This window comes from Mauremys reevesii, linkage group 10 (assembly GCF_016161935.1).
Source record: "Mauremys reevesii isolate NIE-2019 linkage group 10, ASM1616193v1, whole genome shotgun sequence".
In the NCBI taxonomy this organism is placed as follows: domain Eukaryota; kingdom Metazoa; phylum Chordata; order Testudines; family Geoemydidae; genus Mauremys; species Mauremys reevesii.
Genome location: NC_052632.1, coordinates 14,636,996 through 14,658,002, shown reverse-complemented (window position 1 = coordinate 14,658,002; position 21,007 = coordinate 14,636,996). Strand labels below are relative to the sequence as shown.

General features: G+C 53.6%; 1 protein-coding gene across 3 annotated transcripts; it reads left to right on the top strand.

Moving 5' to 3' along the window:
- The first annotated feature begins 1,823 nt into the window (after positions 1 to 1,823).
- Positions 1,824 to 20,696, top strand: MFGE8 (milk fat globule EGF and factor V/VIII domain containing). Of its 3 annotated transcripts, none has more exons than XM_039492272.1 (10): positions 1,825 to 2,033; positions 6,210 to 6,335; positions 7,860 to 7,985; positions 9,191 to 9,304; positions 10,208 to 10,389; positions 11,131 to 11,286; positions 12,612 to 12,756; positions 15,180 to 15,382; positions 17,269 to 17,424; positions 17,852 to 20,696. In XM_039492272.1, exons 1-10 carry the CDS (start codon positions 1,961 to 1,963, stop codon positions 17,993 to 17,995), a joined length of 1,425 nt encoding a protein of 474 aa, XP_039348206.1. In that variant the 5' UTR covers positions 1,825 to 1,960; the 3' UTR covers positions 17,996 to 20,696. The 3 variants fall into 3 exon arrangements, with proteins under 3 accessions (XP_039348208.1, XP_039348206.1, XP_039348207.1); XM_039492273.1 differs by having other exon boundaries at positions 1,826 to 2,033; positions 15,198 to 15,382; XM_039492274.1 differs by lacking the exon at positions 9,191 to 9,304 and having other exon boundaries at positions 1,824 to 2,033.
- Positions 20,697 to 21,007: the final 311 nt, after the last annotated feature.

Sequence of the window (21,007 nt, the reverse complement as noted above, 5' to 3'; positions counted from 1 at the left end):
TGCTGTGGCAGTGATTCCCTCTGCATGTGGGCATGCAGTGTGCCCAGGCATGCAGTGCAGTGCCAAGGAGATAATTGGATGAAGTGAGATGCTATTCCCATTCACTGGGAAATATTGTCTCCTATCCATTTGGCCCGTTATTTATTTGTCAGTCATAGATTTATAAACACAGACTTTCTATCTAGCACCCTCTCAAGGCAAAGACAAACCTTCCCCTGTGCCTCCACTTCCCAGATGATGCCAGCACAACTCCAGGAAGAGGGTAAATTGGTTTGCTGCTGCACAGGAAGAGTAGAAAGCATAGTTTTTGTAGGTCCTACAAAAATGGAAGCTATATTGAAAACATTCTCGGTGACTGAACGTTGACTACCCATATTGCTATACGGGTCAGAAATCTGGATGTTCTTACAGGCAGACTTGGAATGGCTAGTGGCATTCCCTATGCATTGTCAGCACCAAATCCTGAGCATCAAGTGGTTTGGCTTTGTGCGAATGTCACAGTCTCCCAAAGATCTGGCCTTTCTTCACTCACTCATTATATTCGAAAGCAGTGTTGCATGCTCTTTGGCCACATCATTACAATGGACAAAACCATCTCAGTGCACCGTGCTTTCAAACTCTCCATTGACGTGCGAAGGGGTACATGCTCTGTCCTACCTGGGACTGCCCCAGAGATGTGTGGATCCACAGAACTGTGCCAGATCAGGGAACTTCACTACACAATGCCTGGTGCAAAGCCTTCAACCTTGGTCACTCTGACGGGCACAAGGGTCCTTAGCAGTCTATGTGTAGATGATGATGATGATGATGATGATGAATGTTGGCTAATTAAACACAGAATCATAGAATATCAGGGTTGGAAGGGACTTCAGGAGGTCATCTAGTCCAACCCCCTACTCAAAGCAGCACCAATCCTCAACTAAATCATCCCAGCCAGGGCTTTGTCAAACATAGGTCTGTGCAAGCCAATGTACTTTCCCCCTTGCTCTATAACAAGCAGCAGTTAGTTAGGAACTAAAAGAAACATTGGCAAGTGTCCAACTTAATCCAAGGCCGGTTTGCTTATTATTGTGTTGCAACAGTGCCTAGAGGGCCCAGCCTGCTGTGCTAGGTGCGGTACAAACACAGAACAAAGAGATGCACCAGCCCCACAGCATTCAGCTGACAACGCTTCAAGCTGAGTGCAGTTTCCACAAATGCTTGAGGGCTGCGTGTCAGGAATGAACTGCATGGACAGAGCTGTATGGAGGGCCCGGATTTGAACAGTAGGGTGCTGCAGGTCAGGCCTTGAGGGGCATTGGCAGGGCTGTGCGTAGAGCCGAGGACTGGAATAGCAGGCAATATTGCGGAGCAGGAGTGAGGTGCATGGGGTGAACACCAATGCTTAATTTGTAATGAAAGAAGTGGCCTGACTCAAACATTTTTTTTTACATTCATAACTGATGCAGCAAGCTCAGAGGTGCTGGGGCTATGGACTGCCAAACCGACAGGTGCCAGGGGTAAGCACTGGTGAGGGCACATGCAGTCATGTCTCTTGCACAACTCCTTGGCACTGGGCTTGCATTTTGCTCCTTGCGCTGCCTCCAAACAGCGAGGGACTTTCACTCCACTTCCTTCTGAAGGGAGTTTCCATGTCCTTCGCGTTGCCTCCGAGTGCATTGCCCCAGGCGTGGGCCCGTCCCCTGCACACCCATCCACCCAGCTCCAGGAGCAGCTCCCCGCTGCTGTTTGGGGTGGGTGCCGCGTGTCATTGGCCAGCCGGCTGGAGCACGTGGGGCTGGGTGCAATCTGCAGGCTCAGCCTCGGAGGGGAGGGCGCCCGTCTGACTCACTCACTCGCTGGCTCTAATCCCTCTGGAGGAGAAGTCGGGACACAAACGGACTTGAGGAGCGAGTCCAGCCGGACGGGCCAGGGAGCGGCGTAGAGCCGGAGTGGCGAGCCCGAGCCCGAAGGGAGGGAGATGAAGGAATCGAGCCCTTTGCGGACGCTGTTCGGTGCCATCCTCGCTGTCTCGGTGGTTTTCGCTGTGACGGGTGAGTTGGGCTCATAGGCTCAGTTTAACTTCTGTATTTGGGGGTCGGGGGCAGCTCCAGTCTGGCCCGTGGGGCTGTGCGTGGGGGCCAATTCTGTACCTGTCTGAGACTTGTCGTTTGTGGGGCAGCACCCCCTCCTGCCCCCTCACTACGCCTGTGGTTTGGATCATTGGCCTCTCCCTCCTCCCACCGTCTGTCCTGCTTCAGGATCTCCCGGGTGTCTCACACTCAGGCTGAAAATCCGCGCTGGAATGGGGGGGGGGGGGGCATACCCAGCCTGGCCCGCCTGCCGCTGCAACTCAAAGTCTGGGATCCTCTGGCTGTGGGATTCGCCTCGTCCCCGGGTGTGGGGGTGGAGAGGGCCAAGTAGCAGTTGCTAAATCCCCTTCTACTTCTGGCTGATGTTGTTGAGAGCTGGGAGAATGGGCCCCGGGGGTGACAGCAGGAGGGGTACGGCGCTGCAGGGCGGACGCTCAGCATTTCTGCACTAAGACCCCCACTAACACCTAGCTCTCAGCACCGTTCCTCAGGAGTGCTGCACTGGCGTGAGTGCACAGGTCCTGGAGTCAGGATCGCTGTCCCCATTTTACAGAGGGGGAGGTGAGGCACAGGGCAGGGAGAGGCTGCGGGTACAGCTCTGGACTCACTTCCAGCGGCTGTAAATAGAACCTAGGAAGTTTGGCTCCCAGCTTCTAGCCACTCGCTACACAAGCCAATAGCCCTGACTGGCATCCCAGGCCCCAATCGTCTCTCCCAGAGCTGGGAAGAGATCTCAGGAGTTCCGGCTGATAGACCCCTGCTCTAACTATTAGACCACACTTCCCTCCTATATAACAAAACACCCTGCCTTGTTTGGGATGAAACACGGGGAGTAGAGGGAAAAGACAGGGGCGCTCGCTGGAGCAGTGAGGGACCCTGGGGCAGTAAGGGACTGAGGCTGGCACAGGGGCAGTGGGGGGCCTGCAGGTTGTGTTGTCAGTTTTGGTGGGAGGGGCACCCATTTTCCTCTCCCAAGACAGTGTCTTGGACTGACCCGGGCTAGGGCTGGGATACGGAGCCCAGAGCCTCACAGGACATTATTTTTGCCTCCCTGCCAGTTCTTGGGGCCACATAAGCAAACATTTCCAAAGGTGGCTGGTGATTTTGGGTGTCTCAGTTGGGAGCCCAATGTGGGACAGTTGGGGTCTGATTCTCAGGGCACTCACAGCTCCAGTCAAAGGCAGTGGGAGTAGGAGGTGCTGCATGGCTCTGAAAATCTGTCCCTAGCTGTCCCAGACACTGAGACACTCCAAATCACTGGGGGCTTTTGAAAATGTGGCCCTTCCCAGTGCCTGCTAACAATGGGGTGTGGCCAAGGAGATCTGCTGGAAATAGGAGGAGGAGTCATCCCCAGAGGGAGGGGGAAGCTCAGTTACTTGCTATATTTAAAATGTGCATAACTTATTGGGGCCCATTCTGCCCCTGCCCTGGGGAGGAATGCGGTAGAGTGGTCTTTCCAGCCCAGTCTCCTCTGCCTAGTCTCCTCTGCCTTGCCCTGTCCTGGCCGCAGTGTGAACCAGATGCTCCTGTAGTGGAGGCAGCTGGCACAGCAGATGCTTGGTGGACACACACTTGTCACCCATGTGTCTCTCTAAGTAGCCAGTGCCTCTCTGTGAACAGACCCAGCGCTGTGTGTAGAGCCTTGGCCAGCTGGCTATAAGGGTCCTTAATACTGAGTTTCCGGGTGCCCAGGAGACTTGAGGAGCATGGGGCAAGTAAATAGCCCCACTCCTTGATGAATGAAATGGGCAAAGACATCCCCATGCCCCATTGGCCCTTCAGCATCTCCCTCCTCCTCCTCTGTTGTAGCTCATGGCAGTGCATTGATGGAAGATGAGGTCATGCAGAGCCAGGCTGGGCGGCACAGGCAGCAATTTGACCTGGTGCCCAAGCTCTTCCGCTTTCTCAGGCTGGGCTGAAGGAGCAGCAGCAGCTTTTCTGCAGCCTCCAGTTAACCCAGGCTGGCCTGCTCCATCTGCCACGAGCACACCCTGCGGATGTGGAGGGTTGGGATGTGGGATTAGTTCTGAGGACCCTTGCTATTAAAAGACTAATTAGTAATAACTCCCTGAGCAGTGGCTTAGGCTAATGAGAGCCGTGCTGTTCAGTGCAGCTCTGGGCAGTGAGCTCTCGGCTCATTAACTACCCACACAGGTAGTGTGTGTGTGTGTGTGTGTGGTGGGGGGAGGTTGTCCCTGGGGTCTCCACCTGAGCTAACCCCCTGCTCTAACGCCTGCGGTATGAGCCGATGTGGCAGAGAGAAGCTTGGTGTCAGGAGACAAGCTGCCCCAGTGTTTGCTAATGAGAGACGCAACCTTTCACCCAGGGGTCACCCATTTGATTCCGCCCAGGTCGGCATGGAGGGCCCTAGAAGTTATACTCAGCTGCCAGCTGTTTGTCAGCCCCCTCCCCCACTGTGTGAAATGAATTGGTGGGTTTCAGCCCCAGATCCCGGGCACAGCCAAAATCACTTTCACAATTGGCTTCTTGGCTGGCAGTGTCGTAGCAAAACCAGGGGCCGAATGGCCATAGAGGAGTTTCCCTCATGAGGGTGTGGAGGCCTCACTGGCCTGTACTGTGTGAACTACACCTGTCTTAGGAATGGAGATTTTCCATCTCCAAGGGAGTCTCTCACAGAGCGGGGGGTCCTGGGCAAATGCTGGTCTGCTGCACAGAGCCATCTGCAGGTGGGTAGCATGTGGAAGCAGGTGGGAAGACTTCTGCTGGGCACTACTTGGGGCAGATGCCCTGATGGACCCTGGGGGCCTCTCCCTGCACCCAGGAAATGGACACAGACAGGAAGTGCCCTCTGGGTAAGATGCATTTTCTTGGGGCAGGTCTGAGCCGCCTGGGGGGGCTGACCCCTCTTGTGCTCGCTTGCTGTGTGGAGGAGCAGCAGCTGGCCCTGTCTCCAGGCAGTGATAGGCCACTGGCCTGAACCCCTTCTGCTCCACTCAGCCTCTCCTGGGCTTCCAGAGTGTTTGTTCATTAGGAGATGCCGGTTTTTCAGTCTTTCACAAATATAAACCGTCTTAACTGAAATATCAGATGCTTGGCCCATCTGATTCCTGGGGTGAGTGCATGGCGCCCAATTCAGCTTGCCCCACTCCGCTCTGCTCCCTGCACTGCTTGGATACAGGTCTAGGGGGTGGAAGGAGGAATGTTCGCTCCTCCACTTACTCCCCAAGGAGGGCAATGTTGGCTATGAGTCCACCCCTTCCTCCTAGGAAGTTTGTGGTCATTTCACAGCTGCCCCTGGCCCAGTGAACTAGGAGGAATGGGTTGGAGCAAAGCACATTTAGGCTGAATAATAGGGATGGTCCCAAAGAGTGAGATCTGCGTGATGGAAAACAGATTGCCTAGGGACAAAGCCGTGGGGCACAGACTGAGGAACCAGCTGCCCTGGCCCCCAGTGCAGGATGGTCAAGGTGTGGAGGGGTTGTGGTGCGGAGGGGGCAGGACATGGGAGATGGGGGACTGACGCTGTCAAACGGCAAGATGTGGGGTGACGTGCTGGGAAGATTGGTGGCTGACTAGCGCAACTGGAGTCAAAGCAAAGGCCCAGTTGCAGAACAGTGGGCACTGATGGTTCCCCTCTCCCTGAGCCTCCCACATCCTCCTGCGCCTAGCACGCCTCACCTTGGGCATTACCCTGCAGTGCTGGAGGAGGGTGAGACATTCAGGCACAAGAGGAGAGCTGGAAACTCCTTGGGGAACTTACGAGGGACTTTGGTCTCCTGGGCAGACGCTGTGGAACTGCACTGGGAATGTAGGTCGGGCCATGGGCACTGTGAGGGTGGGAGCTGGGCAAGTTCTCTCCTCCCAGCTCTGCCGGTGCCCTCTGTCCTGACTGCTCTTCCACTCCTGGAACCCCATACATTGCTCTGCCTGAGCGTCTCGATCCTGCCCTGCAGCATCGTGTGTGAACCCAGCCTGGGGCCCCCCATTCCGCTGTGCCACTGCACTTCAGACTGTGCTGCACCCAAAGTAACATGGATGAGCTCCGTAAAGGCAGGGTGTCTGCGTTTGAATTTTCCTGCAAGATCAGATTTCAGTCAAAAACCTGGGTCTGTAGCTGGCTCATGTGTGGTTTCCCTGGCAGTTAGTGTTTGTAATGACTTGTGGTCTTGGTTACAGGTGACGTCTGTGATGTGAACCACTGTGAGAATGGGGGTACCTGCCTGACTGGTAGCAATGAGACTCCGTTCTTCTGTATCTGCCCTGAAGGTTTCACTGGGATTGACTGCAATGACACAGAGAAAGGTACAGCCCATGCGGGAGGCGGGTCCAGATGCTCCAAAACTGGAATCTCATCTGAATGTGATTGTGATGCATCAGCAATGACACAGCAAAGTGCATGGATCTGTTGGATCCACGTGTGCCTTGGGGGCACTAGCACATAGCAAAGTTCCCATGTCATGACCCTGTCCACTGGCTGCTTCCAAGTTCCAACCCTGCTGATGGTCTGTGCAGGGTGGTGTTATAAAACTGGTGCCTATAACAAGGACATGAATGCAGGTAGATCTTAGACTCTTAGGATGAGCTTCTTCTCATGGGGAAATAACTAACAGACTGTCAAAGTACGTGTCATGCATTTCTCTAGTGATTGGTCTACTGCAGGATAACATCGTACTACTGCTACCTGGCAATGGAGTGGTAGAGATCTCTGTTATGGAGCTGAAGGTCCCAGTTTCAAACACTGATGACAAACCAGTGCAGGCTTGTACCAGATTCACACACACCACAGGAGCACTAACCCAGAGCCAAATGCAGTTATGTCAGATCCATGCAGGACTTGGGGTTGTTAGGCTTATAAGATGCAAACGGAATCTTTTAAAAGGGGATAAGGCAATACGCTGCCTTTATTGAGAGTACAGTTTGAGCATTGAAATCAGCATGTGCTTCTATTCATTCACTTACTCTCACACCCACCCTCCAAAAAAGTTCTGCAGCTGGATCTTATAGTTACCAGTCCTTAGTGTTGCTCGGTCAGTTCCAGTGGCCAGCTGAAACTGCACACGAGGGAGGGGGGAGCTGGGCTCTGTCGAACACGTTCGAAGCTCCGATGCTGATTCAGAACGAACCCAAAGTCCCATGGCAATACACCCTTCTTTCATGGTGATAAGTTCCCATACAAGTCTGTGGACCTTCCTGTGTCACACTGGAGCTGTCAATCATGAGGTATTCAAGGTTGCTGTTCAGCATTATTTTGATTTGTTCCCGGGAGGATCCGCAGCTGTTTCTTATCTGTCCCTTTGGCTCAGCTCCTTATCTCGTCCTTGGGGTGTATGCCTTTGCTTTAGGGTTGTCAATCTGCTATCCCGTAATAAAGTTGGTGCCTCTCGACTCCTCCACTCCCTTTCTTGACCATCCGGCCCAGCTGTCCTGTCTCAGTCAATCACCATACATTCTTCATTCACACCAAACCGTAAATAAGGCAATTACAGCCATAAAACTTCTATCCTTCTAAGAGCGAATGTTAACACAATCAACAAAGAATAAACTCAGAACAATTTACGAATTCAAGGCTACAATTTCTTCTTACTAATTCAAAACCAGCAAAATGGAGTATAAGGCAAAATAAGCAAAATGGAGTACAGTTTTACTTGAGAGGAGTGCAATTTTACTTCAGACAATTTCTTCCCATTAGGCTTTTAGCCTACAGGGTCACCAAGTCACAGTAACAGACATGCTTGTGCCAGAGCCCTGCAGCCCTGGAACCGTGTGGATTCTTCCTTTCCCTGGTCCCATTTGACAACTGTTTGCTTCCTCTGTTTCTTTCCCCAGGCCCCTGCCACCCTAATCCCTGCCATAACAATGGCGAGTGCCAGCTAGTGCCCAACCGGGGCGATGTCTTTTTGGAATATGTCTGCAAGTGCCCTGCGGGGTATGCAGGCACCCACTGCCAAAAGAGTGAGTAAGGGCTGCTTCTGCGAGGGTGGCACCAAGCACTGGCTCTGGGGGAGATGGGGACACGACAAAAGACCTCCCTGCAGGAGGAGCTGCCAAGGTGGGAGGGGAGCATGGAGACCAGGTGTCCATGGGGTGGATTGTGTTGTGTATGTAACCCAGTTACCTTCCACATATTGTTGGACTGTGTGTAAGTGACTAATCCAGCAAAATACCCCACTGGGGTTGTTTCCACCAACTCATCAGATGTTTCTCACCCTGAGCTGCTGGGAATGCACTGGGCAGCCTCGCATGATGACTCTCCCCTCACGTGCCTCTGAAATGACTTTCTGGCTCTGGTGCCTGCTGGCAGGGGTTATGTGATTCCATCCGTTCTGCAGCAGCCCAGCTGTCAAGATCTGCTCTGGATCGCTGGTCCTGAAGCCGCCCCTGGAAATCTAGGAGCTGGAGTGGAAGGGGAGACCTAGGGACCAGCATGAGGTGGGGTGTGGGAGCTGGTGCCACTTGGGATAAGCAGGCCAGCACCAAGTGAGATGCAGGGTCTGGTCTTGGGTGGGATGTGGGGAGGTGCCAGAAGAGATGGAGGTACTAGGTAGGATGCGATTGCCAACTCTTGGTAGGATGTGGGGCCAGGTGATGAGTACAATGTCGGACCAGAACCAGGTGGCATGCAGGGGCTGGCACCAGGTGGGATGCAGGGTTCAGCACTGAGTGCACTGAGAGAACTATAGAAATGAGAAAGATACTGAGGGAGAAGGCTGTGCAATGGGTGTGTCTGGCCTCTGCATCTTAACCATAGCCTGGTCAATGGCAGTTCTGCTTTTAGGACACCTGGGGCTCTGCCTGCTCCAGAGGGGAATTTGTGCATCATCTGCAGTGTAGAGTGGGACCCTCCCCAGAGCTTCACACAGATTCATAGAAGAACCAGTGCCCCTAAGCCCAGTCCACTCCGGTAGGAGAGGCTCCCTCCCACAGTGGCATAGCTGGGCATCTCAGGTAGAACCCCACTTCTACAAGCCGCCCGGCATGCACCTGAGGGCTGGTATGAATGCAGTTTGGATTAAAATGCTCACTTAGCTTGGCAGAGCAGCTGCCTGCTGATAATTCTCTGCATGGGTGACGGGACTCCCTGTCCCACCATGTGGTGCTGGGTTTGAGACTGGGGGGCAGAGTCTCTCTCTCATCATCTTCACTCCTGTCTCCCCTAGACGTGAATGAGTGCTCCTCACAGCCATGCAAAAATGGAGGCACCTGCCTAGACCTGAATGGTGACTATGCCTGCAAATGCCCCTCTCCATTCTTGGGGAAGACCTGCCATGTCCGTAAGTCCCTGACCGTGACAAGCAGCTACAGATCCTGCCCCCGCCCCCCCGAAAACTTCCCGTTGCCCCGCTCTGCTCTCAGCAGTACCCGCAAGCACAAAGGAGGCCTTGTTGGTTGGCATTAGGAAAAACGGAGGTTGATGGCTTTTGAAGTCAGCTCCGTTGTTGTCCATGAGCCCTATGACACTGGAGAGCCCAGTGCTAATGAAATTAGTGCTGGAGGAGGCAACCCGGAGAGAGCATTGAATCCCTTATGGAGGATCTCCTGCTCTTCTCACATCTCATGACTCTGGGATAGTCCCAGAGACTGGATCATAACCCATCACAGAGGGGGCTTTCCCTTTTCAGATCTCTTTACATCTTGTTGCTGTGATGGGACAGCTGTGGTGCCTGGATTGTGGAGAAGGGAGGTTCATACAAGGAGCGTTCCCTCTTCAGGCTGTCCAAGCCTGTGATGGTGGTGAAAACCTGCATGGAGAGCTCTGCACACACTTGGACATCTTCTCTGAGAGTGTTCAAGACAGTTGCTGACCAACTGGGCCTGAACAATCTTGGTCCGGGAAGTGCTGAGGGCATGGCTGTGTTGAGGGGTTAGGGTAAAGCCAGATGTGGCTGGGGAGCAGGAAATACCAGCCACCTTCTCATTTTAATGAGACACCAAACCAGTGCCCCAAGTGGTCAGTGAAGGTCCCTGCTCTGGTCTAGTTTCCATTTCATGCCCATGAGACAAGAGGTCTCTCCAGAGAACCAGGAATGTGATGGTCAGAGTGTCACCTTCTCTTTCTCTCTTGTTCTCCTCTTCCTCTCTGTTCTCCTTCTTCCTTTACCGGTGACCTGCCCCTCTTCCTTTTCATTCCCAATCTCCCTCCCTTTTCTTTCCCCGTTTCCCCTTCTCCCCTCCAGGCTGTGCTGTTTTGCTGGGCATGGAGGGAAGGGCCATTGCAGATGCCCAACTCTCGGCTTCATCTGTGTACTATGGGTTCCTAGGCCTGCAGCGCTGGGGTCCTGAGCTGGCCCGACTCAACAACAAAGGAATTGTCAATGCCTGGACCTCCAGCAACTATGACAAGAACCCCTGGATTCAGGTACCAGCTGGCTGGAACACACAAACTTTCCCTTGGGTGGGTCATGAGCTCATTGCAGAACAGGCTTCCTCTGAAGCACCAAGCACTGGCCAATGTTGGACACAGTATGCTGGGCTTGTTAGAACACTGGTTTGTTCTCATGTGGCAATTCCTACCAGCACTTCCCCATGCTCCAGGGCTGGGACTGGAGGACTGCTCTGAATTCTGTTGGCCAATGGGAATGTGAACCCATTGTCCTATTCCTTGCTGAAATCTCCACCTTGGAGAAGTAGCGGTTTCAGATGGGAAGCCTCCTAATGTTAACATGACTATAAGAAGGGGGTGTCCCGGGGCACCATCCCTTTGGGGGCAGCTGGCACTTCTTGATGCAGGATGCTCAATCTCCTGGGAGGAGGCAGTCAGGAAACACCTTGCGTTGCTCTGGAGCAATGCTCTCTCTGGTGGTACAGATGGGCATCCTTTCCTTCTTGATCAGAGGGCTGGGATCATGGTGTGAGGCTGTGGGGATGGGGAGTTCTAGCACAGGAACAATGGGGCAACCTGCAGATGGACAGAGCACCCACCACAGGACAGCCCCTTTCAAGGGTGCTGAGGCTGAGTTGATTCCCAGGAGTCCCTGTGAGCTGGACTAATACTCTATGGGAGACCTGGGAGGCCAGGGGCATAGCGCAGACCATACTCTGTGTTAGGCTCGGTAGCATGTTCCCCGTCCCATCCAAGTAACCCTATGTCATGCGACAGGTAAACCTGCTGAGGAAGATGCGGCTGATAGGGATCATCACGCAGGGTGCCAGCCGTGCGGGCTGGGCCGAGTATGTTCACACCTTCAAAGTAGCGCACAGCCTGGATGGACGTGTGTTTGTGTTCTACAGGGACGAGAACCAGGATCGAGACAAGGTGGGTACTGCACTAATGGACCTGCTGCCTCCAAACGCGGGAGGGAAACAGGTGTGTGTGGGGGGGGGTCAGTGTGGGGAAAGGAGATCGATGCACTGGGGGTGTTGGCACATGGGCATGTTACCACTGTGAAATTATGGCCCTGGCGGGGCCTTGTGTCACTTCGTGGGGGTGGCGTCTGCTCAGAGGAGATGCTGTGTCATTGCAGAGGCTGCAAACAGGATCGGGGGGTTCTCAGAAAGGTATTGAGAGCAATAAATACCAGCGGTTTCATAATAATATAAATGACACACACTACACCTGCCTACACAGAGCACAGCAACTAGTCAACAACATTCAGAGAATCCCTGATTTGTGACTAACCCCCCAAGTTTGCTTTGCTCTGATTCACAAGCTTCTGGGCAGCCTCCGGGTAGTACGTCTCCTTTCAAAATGTTTGTCAACCTATCAGGGAGCAGGCTCATGCCCCGTTTCTTGGGTGACCAGCCACACAAGAAGAAGAGCAGACAGTGACCAGGCAAAGTGAAGAGTACATCAACTCCCTAAAGCCGTCGATGATTTGTTCAGCCCCAACAGACCTAGTCTTGACAGCAGATACATTTGTGGGAAACAGGACTGGTCTTCAAACAATTTGCTAGAGAGGCTGAACGGGTAACAAATAAATCAAGCGTCTCTACTATATACTACAGTGTACAATACTGAATATGTGTATATTTACAGAACCAATAGCACATCTATACTGTATCTACTGCTCTATAAGTCACCTGATGTATAAGCTGACCTACTAATTGACAGCAGTTACTAACTCTCAGGATTTTATCACACATCTTGTGATAATTGGAGTACTTCTTAAAACCCCAGCTGCTGTGATCCTGTGACTATATGAGAATCTCAGCCTTCATCAAAAAAAAAAAAAATTATAACCCTCATGGTTGCAGAGAAAAGCATGTAAATGTGACCCCAGTGTACTCTAAGGGTAAAAACAAAACAAAAAACAACAACAAAACAAACACGAGACAAGTGGATAAAAAAAATCCAACATTTCTTATTTTAAAACAATCTCATGATTTTTAAGCCAATCTCATGTTTTTTGGGCCTTGACTCATGATCTTGTAACATTTTGGTTTGGCAACACTGAGTCCAAAGCATTCTTCAGTGTTGGTGGTGAGTTGTTCTGTCGCATGGCTTTTGTTATTGAGTCTACAAGGTAAAAAATGGACCGGTGGGTCAGGGATTACTATGGACAATAATATGGGGTAGAGGATTTGATACTGGCCCCCATTCCTGGCCACTAAACACACTCATCTTGGCCTGTGCCTTTGCAGGTTTTCCCAGGGAACATGAATAATGACGGCATGAAGTCCAACATGTTCAATCCTCCGATCACAGCCCAGTACATCCGCATCTACCCTGTGATGTGTCACAGGGCCTGCACGCTGCGCTTTGAGCTGGTTGGCTGCGAATTGAATGGTAAATGTCTACTGGGCCAAGGATATAGCCTTCTGCTCTGGGGCACTCACGCCTGTCTGTTGGATCTCTTGAGGCGGGTGGATGTGCATGTCCACAGCACGGGCTGGGATCTCATCAGATCACACATGCTGGGCTGGGTCAGTGCTTGGATGGGTGACCTCTAAAGATATCCCTGATGTAGGAATTGGCTATGGAGACTCAGTAGGGGGTGTTCTTCTCTCTGTCAGTGCTAACCTTAGTGTCCCAATGTGGCACTAGAAGGCGCTGTGCTGCAGGGAGTGGTGCAGGGGACTTGGTAGGAGACGTGCTGTCACCTCGGAGTCATTACTGATCCCAGTGCAGTGCTATGGGATTTTGTGCTACTGGAGGTGTTGCCTTTCTGACGACACCTGACGACCCCGAGTTGTGAAAGATCCGTTGGCTCTTTTTGTGAGAACGAGGGTGTTAACTCCAGGGTCTCAGCCAAATCACATCCTAGATAACGACCTTCTACTCCCTAAATCCTTCCCAGGCAGTCTCAATTAGGATCTTTCTGCACTCAGTCCCAAATCCCTGAGTAGCGCTGCTGTGCGGCTGTTGAACAGCTGCTGAGATCATTTCCCTGCTGGCTGAAACGGCTTCTGTAGAGTTTTCAAAATTCTTTAGGATCAAAGTCTCCTAGAAAATGTAACTTAGCAGTAGGCTCAGCCAATCAGATTTCTCTCGCTAGCTCAGCATTCCTAACAAGACACATGTGCTTGGCATAATGGGCCCAGTTCCGAGTCTCTGCATTGCTCCAGGATTGCTATTCTGGGTGAAATGTTGTACGTTGTGTGTTTGTCTGGTCAGTGCTGTTGGGGAGGCTGGGAATGAGCCTCTGTTGCCTGGCTGTTTGGTAGCCCCAGTGTATTGCTGTGTCCGTGTCACAGCTGGGGACTTCAGCAGAGGGCAAGGATCAAATGGGGCATGGACACCAGCCTCCTCTTAGGGGCGAAGGGCCAAGAGCAGGGTGGAGGGGGTGTTAAGTTTGTCCTGCCATGGCCCATGCTGGAACTGGTCCCAGGGATAGAGGCCTCCGTCTCTAGCGCTATGAATTTTCTAAATTCACCTTATGTTTCATGCTCTCGGAGCCCTGCCATGACCCTGGACTCTGCTAGGGCCCTGTCCCTCACAAGGAGGGGTGAGGAACCTGGGAGAGAGCCCCCCGCAGGAATACCGGAACAGGGGTCCAATCCCTGGGAACACCAAGGGCAAGCAATTGGAATTAGCCTATATGGACACAGGATCTGGAGTGCATCTGGAGCCTTTCAGGGAAAGTGGCCAATGCTCGTGGTGGGGGTTGGACGTGGCCCTGGGGCCAGACGCTGGCTGGCAAGTCTGGGCCCAGCTACTTTGGCATTGGGAGCTCAAGTCTAATTCCAGTAGTGTCTGTGCTTTGATTTTCCATCCCCTCCGCACCAATCTTCTCTTCGTCTGCATCAGTGACCACAGTGACACCCACTGGTAATGATGAGAATTGCAGGGCTGGTCACATCTTCCTGGCTGCAAGGTTACAGTGTGAACTGGCCTGTGGAACAATCCAGCTAGGTGCTGCTCCACCTTCCCTACTTGGGGGGCTCGCAAGAATCATAGAAGATTAGAGTTGGAAGGGACCTCAGGAGGTCATCTAGTCCAACCCCCTGCTCAAAGCAGGACCAATCCCCAGACAGATTTTTACCCCAGTTCCCTAAATGGCCCCCTCAAGGATTGAACTCACAATCCTGGGTTTAGCAGGCCAATGCTCAAACCACTGAGCTATCCCTCCCCTGCCTCAGGTAGCCTCCACACTCCAGCCTGGGGCTTGCTTCCCTATGGCAGTGGGCTTCTCTAAGCTGGGGATTTCTACTGGGCCCAGAAGGAAAAGGGGCTTGCCCCTGGAGTGGACTCTGCACATATAGCCTGGGAGCTGCGTGCTGTGCTTAGAGAGGAGTGGCCCTCGGAAAGGACTGGACATGGGGGCTCAGGCTTCAACCACATTTCTGGAGAGGCAGTACTGACAATGTTGTCCCTATAGCCCTCCTGCAGCAGAGGGCGCTGCCACACAGTGAATGGTCTTCTCAGGGGAAATTAGGCAGAGGATAAAATGCAGAACTGGGAAAAACGTAAACCCACCCAATCCAATGACCTCTATTGCCTTCTCGAGAGGGCCAGGGAGTTTTGAGGTCCCAGCTCTGTGTATATTTGGGGTTCCTGCTCTGTGCTCATGGCTCAGTGCTTTTTATGCCTCTACCTTTGTGGTCTCTGCTCTTTGTGTCTTTGGTGTCCCTGCTCTGTGTTTATCTGGGATTCCTGGGACCCTGCTCAGTGTCTGTCTGGGAATCCTGGGTCCTGCTCTTTGTTTGTTTGGGATGACTGTGCTGCTGGACTCCTCCCTTTCACTGTTTCTATAAACCATTGTGTTACAGTGTATTTCAACATGGCAGGTTGTTCGGAGCCACTGGGCATGAAATCCCGCTTGATCTCTGACCAGCAGATCACAGCCTCCAGCGTTTACAAGACATGGGGCATCGATGGCTTCACCTGGTACCCACATTATGCCCGCCTGGATAAGACAGGCAAGACCAATGCCTGGACTGCACTCAGCAACGACCAGTCTGAGTGGCTGCAGGTGTGTCTCCATCACGCCACAGTGGCTCTCCCAGCAGGGAGGTAGGGAAGTCTGGTGATGTGAGCATAGGCCCTTGGGCCAGGAGTACATGAGCTCCAATAGCAAAACTCATTCTGATTCACTCAGTGGCCTTGGGCAAGGCACCTGAGTTCTCAGCCTCAGTTTCTCCATCTGTAAAATGGGGCTAATAGTCCATTACAGTTGCCTGAGCGGTCACATATTCCTATTGTGAAGGGCTGGATGCTTTTGGGGTTACCAGGTTCCAGGGAGGGGAGCTTGGATACTGGGCAGAATACAAGCAGTGGCTGGAGCCTTATTGTTTCAGAAAAGCCATGTGTTTGCTGTGTTCTTTCTGTGCATCTGGGATGGCAAAGGAATCTCAGCCAGGGATTCATAGACCCTTTGGACTCCCCTCCCCCCAACTTTCCCTCTTCCCATTCTCACCCTCTTTCTTTCCCTCCCTATTTTCCAGGGGTCCCTGCTGCACCCCTAGATCTAACCATTTGTATGAGTGGCTGGAAGCTGCTTGGAGTGGGCAGCAGAAACCCTTGTCAGCCCCACCACCTATCTCCTGTGGCATCCCCCCACAGCACCCTTCCTCCCTCAAGATCGGCATCCCCATTCTGCGTGGATCAGCCTATGGAAGCTTGGCTTAGCTCCTCTGCCACATGCCTGACCCTCCAGCTCAGAATTGGCTGCCACTTGGCCTCAGTTTCCTGCTCTGTGCTGGTTTTCCAGCCAGCAGAGTGAACCACAGGGGAGGCGCTCTCATCCCCTCCTGAAGCCAGTGTGGTTACTCCAAAGCCTGCCTATAGTTTGGTTGCTGGCCCGGGGTGGGCTACAGGAGGGGCCGGAGACTCCTGCAGTGCAGGAATCTGTCAGGTTTCCTGTCATTACCCCAGCCCCCAGCTCCTTCCTCAGGTGATTTCAGAATCCTCTGTGGGTGCAGCTCGGGCAGGGACAGCGAGGTGCCATCCCTCCAAGCCAGAGAGTCTCTAGGGAGCTGAGCAGTCAGTCCTGCCCTTGGGACCCAGGCAGGGCCCTCCAGAACAAACCTTTCCCCAGCATTTGCCTTTATCTGATCTTCCTTGTAATGCTGTAGCATCCCAGACAGGTCCCTTTACCAGCTCCTCCCTTTGCTGGGGTGTCCCTGGCCCTATATGAGATCTTTTGGCTCAGACTCTTATGTAACCTGGCTGCTGTTCCCTTGGCTCCTGCCTGGCTCCAGGCCAGCCTTGTTCTCTCCCTCCTTGTTCCCTGCCCACCTGTGAGGAGGCTCAGCACCAGCCATGGCACCCAGGCTGGGGGAAGGCAAAGGAAGCTTTGCATGCCGAATTGGGGGCTGCTTTGGGGCCTGGTGCACATTGCATGACTTGTGTGACTGCTCTGCAGCCCAGAATAGCTGGAGCACAAAGAGCCCTAGCCACTCCTTCTCCTAACCCTGAGCTGCCCTCTCCTGCCTCTGGCCACGCCCCAGCACACCTGTATACCAGGCAGGAGTGTAGGGTGGCCTGTGTTGGCTCTATGCCATCCCTGCATGGGGTATTCCTCAGGTGACTTTTCCACCCCCTCAATGCACTGGGCTGGAGTGGGGGCAGAATCTGCCCATGTTCCCAGTCTGCCAGGTCGGCTATGTGATGCTTGCAGTGGGCTGTCCTCGGCAGTGGTGGAGCTTCACTTAGCAAAGATGCACAGAGCTGGAGTGGGTACATGCAGAGCCCAGAACTGGAATAGCACAGGGGCTGCTGTCAGGCTTGAGGGCCATCAGCAGAGCTGCATGGGCGAGGCTTGCATAGCTCCTGACTCTCTCAGCTTGCTTGGGACCCACCTTGCTTTTTGGGGCAAAGCGAGCGGACGTCCTTTGAAAAAGCCCATATCTCTGGCAGATCGACTTGCTTACTCAGAAGAAGGTGACCGGCGTCGTCACCCAAGGGGCTCGGGATTTTGGGCACATTCAGTATGTGGCGGCCTACAAAGTGGCTTACAGTGATGATGGGACGTCCTGGACCGTTTACAAGGACAACAGGACAAACAGCAGCAAGGTGGGTGCAGGATAGGGGCTTCGGTAGCACAGGGGGGAAACTACAAATCCCAGCATTCCCAAGGGGCTGGAGTGAGAAGGCACCTAGACGGTGATGACAAAGGGTCAGAGGAGTGGTTTCACTAACCAGGGAGCTGCTGGTGATACCACAGTACTTAGGTCATCAGCAAGGAAGGGCAGGAGACAAGAGCAGCTGTACCTGGGGTTTAATGAGGTAGATGTGGCAGGACCCTCATACTGACCATCCTTGCTGCGTATGGGGGCGAGGTGGGGGGGGGGAAACTGCTCAGCAGGGCACTTGGGCAGCTCCCCATAGGCCTGTGATCCTGTAGTGTGTCCTCTCCCACAGTGCCTGCAACCCGGCATTGCTCCCTCTCCCCTGACAGGGCCAGTTCCTCGTTCTAATGGCTCCTCCCCTCCCTCTGCAGATCTTCCAAGGAAACTATGACAACACCTCTCACAAGAAGAACGTGTTCGACGTGCCCTTCTACGCCCGCTTTGTGCGCATCCTGCCTGTGGCGTGGCACAACCGCATCACGCTACGCATGGAGCTGCTGGGCTGTGATGAGTAGTCTGCTGGGGACGGCGGCGTGGAAGGCAAGGACTGGGCTGCCGCCCCCTCCCCCCCAGCCTCCCACTCCTGGCCTTTCCCCTGCACGCCTGCTGCTGTAACATCCCCCTCTCTGTGTCTGACCCACGCTGTCCCATTACGATGTCTGTGTCTGGTTCCTGGTCTGGCAGTGGGGAGGGTTGGAGAGGGGCAGTGTGTGCATGACTGTAGCTGAAGCTGATAGAAATCTCATGGGAGGGCTCTGGGTCCCCCTCGCCTTTGCTTTAGAAGAGCATGTGATGGCCCCACATTGGTGGGGCTACCATACTTGCACTAACACACAGAGGCCCCTGGAGCTCTGTGGGCCCACAGCTCTGCACTTTAGGGGGCTGTCCCAGATGAGGGGCTCTTCCCTCTGAGCCCCTCATGTTGGTCCAGATGTTTCCCATCCAGGCCCTTACGGGGCTCCCTGCAAACAGAGGCCCTAGCAACCTCCATCAGATCCTGAAAACTACTCCCCCTTTTAGCTCCGCTTCCACTGAAGGGCCCTTAGCAATCGAGAGCTCTTCTGTCTCCATCACTTTCAGCGTTCAGGGGAGCCTTTGAGTGAGATGCCCTGGAGACGGGGCAGGCCCCTCCACTCATGGCCTCTGTCTCTCAAGCATAGGCAGGTAGCTGGCTTCCCCATGACGTGTGTGTCAAGGGGAGAGGGAGCTTCCAGTTCTTTGGCTCCTAAAGTAATTCAGAGGGGCCCTCGGAAAGAATCTGTTGCCCCTGAGTGCACCGATCACCGCCTCCTTGCAGGCCGCTGCTCGCAGCAATGTTGCTGTGGGTCCTGTCAGTTCAGCATAGTGCCAAGGGAGTGATGAGAAGAGGCGGGGGCAAAGATCAAGTCAGAAGTCACAGGGCTCCAGGCGGGGAGAAGCTGGCAGCTGGGAATCTGTACCCACAGGGCCTCTGGCTTTGCACTGCAGAAACTGCCCTTCTCCTGCAGGGCGCATGGGCACAAAGGGGGGGAACGTGTGTAATTTCTGTTGTAAAATCTTGGTGGGGCTGGGAATGTGGCCAACAGTGACTGACCCAATGTCCAGCACCTGCCAATAATGCTCCAGGGCGGACACCGGTACACATGCCGCTCACAAACACTGCGGGCACGAGGACAGGGCAAGTGCTATCTGCCTTCCCACTTACTTGTGGTCCCATGAGCATCACTTCTGATCACCCAACTGGCCAGGAATTCATACGGGAGAGCCCAGCCAACCTGCCAGTCACCACGAGGTTCTCATCCCCCACTGCCACCCAGAAGTGAAGCCTCGTGCCCCTGCCCAGGCAGCCATTGTTCCTGGGCTCCAGCCATTGTAGTGCATTATGGTGAAGTCCACAGCCCAAACCCTCCTGTAGGCCAAAAGGCCAGCCCCAGCAAACACAGTTTGTCCATGGTGTTTCGCAGTACTGAGTCCCATCATGGTGCCCAGCTAAAGGAGAACCTAGAGATTCTCCTGCCATGTTTTCTGATGTTTCCTCAATTCCATCATCTAAGGACAGGGCAGAGCAGTGCAAGGCAGGAGTGGCACACAGCGCAAACTGGGCTTGTGGTATGGAGCTCTGAAACCCTCCTCCAACCTTGCTCAGGTGCAGGGAACTCCCTAGCAGACAGCAAACCCCATGGTACGATCCTTGGCACAGAGGCAACTGGCAAGTTGCATGACACATGAAAGAGCCTGGGATGGGGATTCAGGGTGTTCTGTGCTGGTTCTGAACCAAACTTCTGCCGGAGCGCTCCAGGGTCCTTAGAGCATCTGGTCTGTCCAGAGTGTGTGTCTGGGAGGACACTTAGTTTACTCTACGCTGCTGATCTGCCAAGGCCCCTGGCCACCTCCCACTGAGGCTGCTCAGCTTGCATAGTAACTCCCCTTGCTTTCCCATGGGACAGTCCCAGGATGTTAATTCTGGGAAAGAGGGGCCCAAGCTCAGCGGGGTCTTTATAACTCTTCCCCCATCATTGGGCAGAGGTTGCCTTCAACGGGGTTAGTGCCCATCGCAGCCTGTCAACACGCAGTCCTGGGTGCCTGCCCCTGACCTTCTGGTTCAGTTACCAGTTCTCCTGATTTTATTGTGAGTCTCATGCTATTTGGTATTTTCTCAAAGCCCCAGCTCCTGGGGTCAGGTGATTTACAGGAGAATCTCAGCTCTCATTTAAAGAAAAACAAAAAGTAGATTCTGGTCCTATTGGCTGCAGAGAAAAGCTTGAAAACATGACCATTAAATGCTCCAAACCCAGAAGAACCCAACATTGATTCTTTTTTAAATCTCAAAAATTTTAAGCCAAATTTTGAGTCTTTTTTAAATCTCAGGATTTTTAAGCTAATCTTGTATTTTAGGGGGCCTGTCTCATGATACTTGAGTGCTTCGGGATGGCAACGTGGGTCCATCCATGCACGCTACCCACAAGAGAGAGTGGGGACAGATGGGCACAGCAACTTCCCCAGAGGGCGGGCCCCTCACTGACCTCACAGCATGGCAACGGCTTGGCACCTGGCTGAGCAGAGGCTCTAGATTTGGGATAAGTCCCCGTTGGCAGGGACTTGAAGCGCAATACAGAGCTGGACCGTCTTCACGTGTGTTTGGGAGGGAGATGGGTCCTTTGGTGTAAGTGAGTCTTGGATGGGAAGGCAGCGCACCCTGTAGGAGTGTCTGACAGTATTAAAACCAGCTGAAACTCATGAGTGTCCACCTGCTTATTTGGGTCTGTGACTCGGGTCTCACCTGGTGCCGTGCTGAACATGGAACAGGATTCTGCCCTGCTGCTCCTCTGCCTGCGGCTGCACCCGACATCACTCCCTTTGGCACTTCCCAAGCCTGTGTCTCCTTGGAAAGAGCCCAGGGAAGTCCATGGAGGATAGGGGATGCCCCATGCATCTGAGCCCTGGGATTCATGTCCCCACCGCTTCAAACCCACTGCCCCCACACAGCCTGCCAGTGTAGCACGGCCTCCGCCGCTTCCCTCCATGGCGCATCTCCTGGGCTCTGCTTA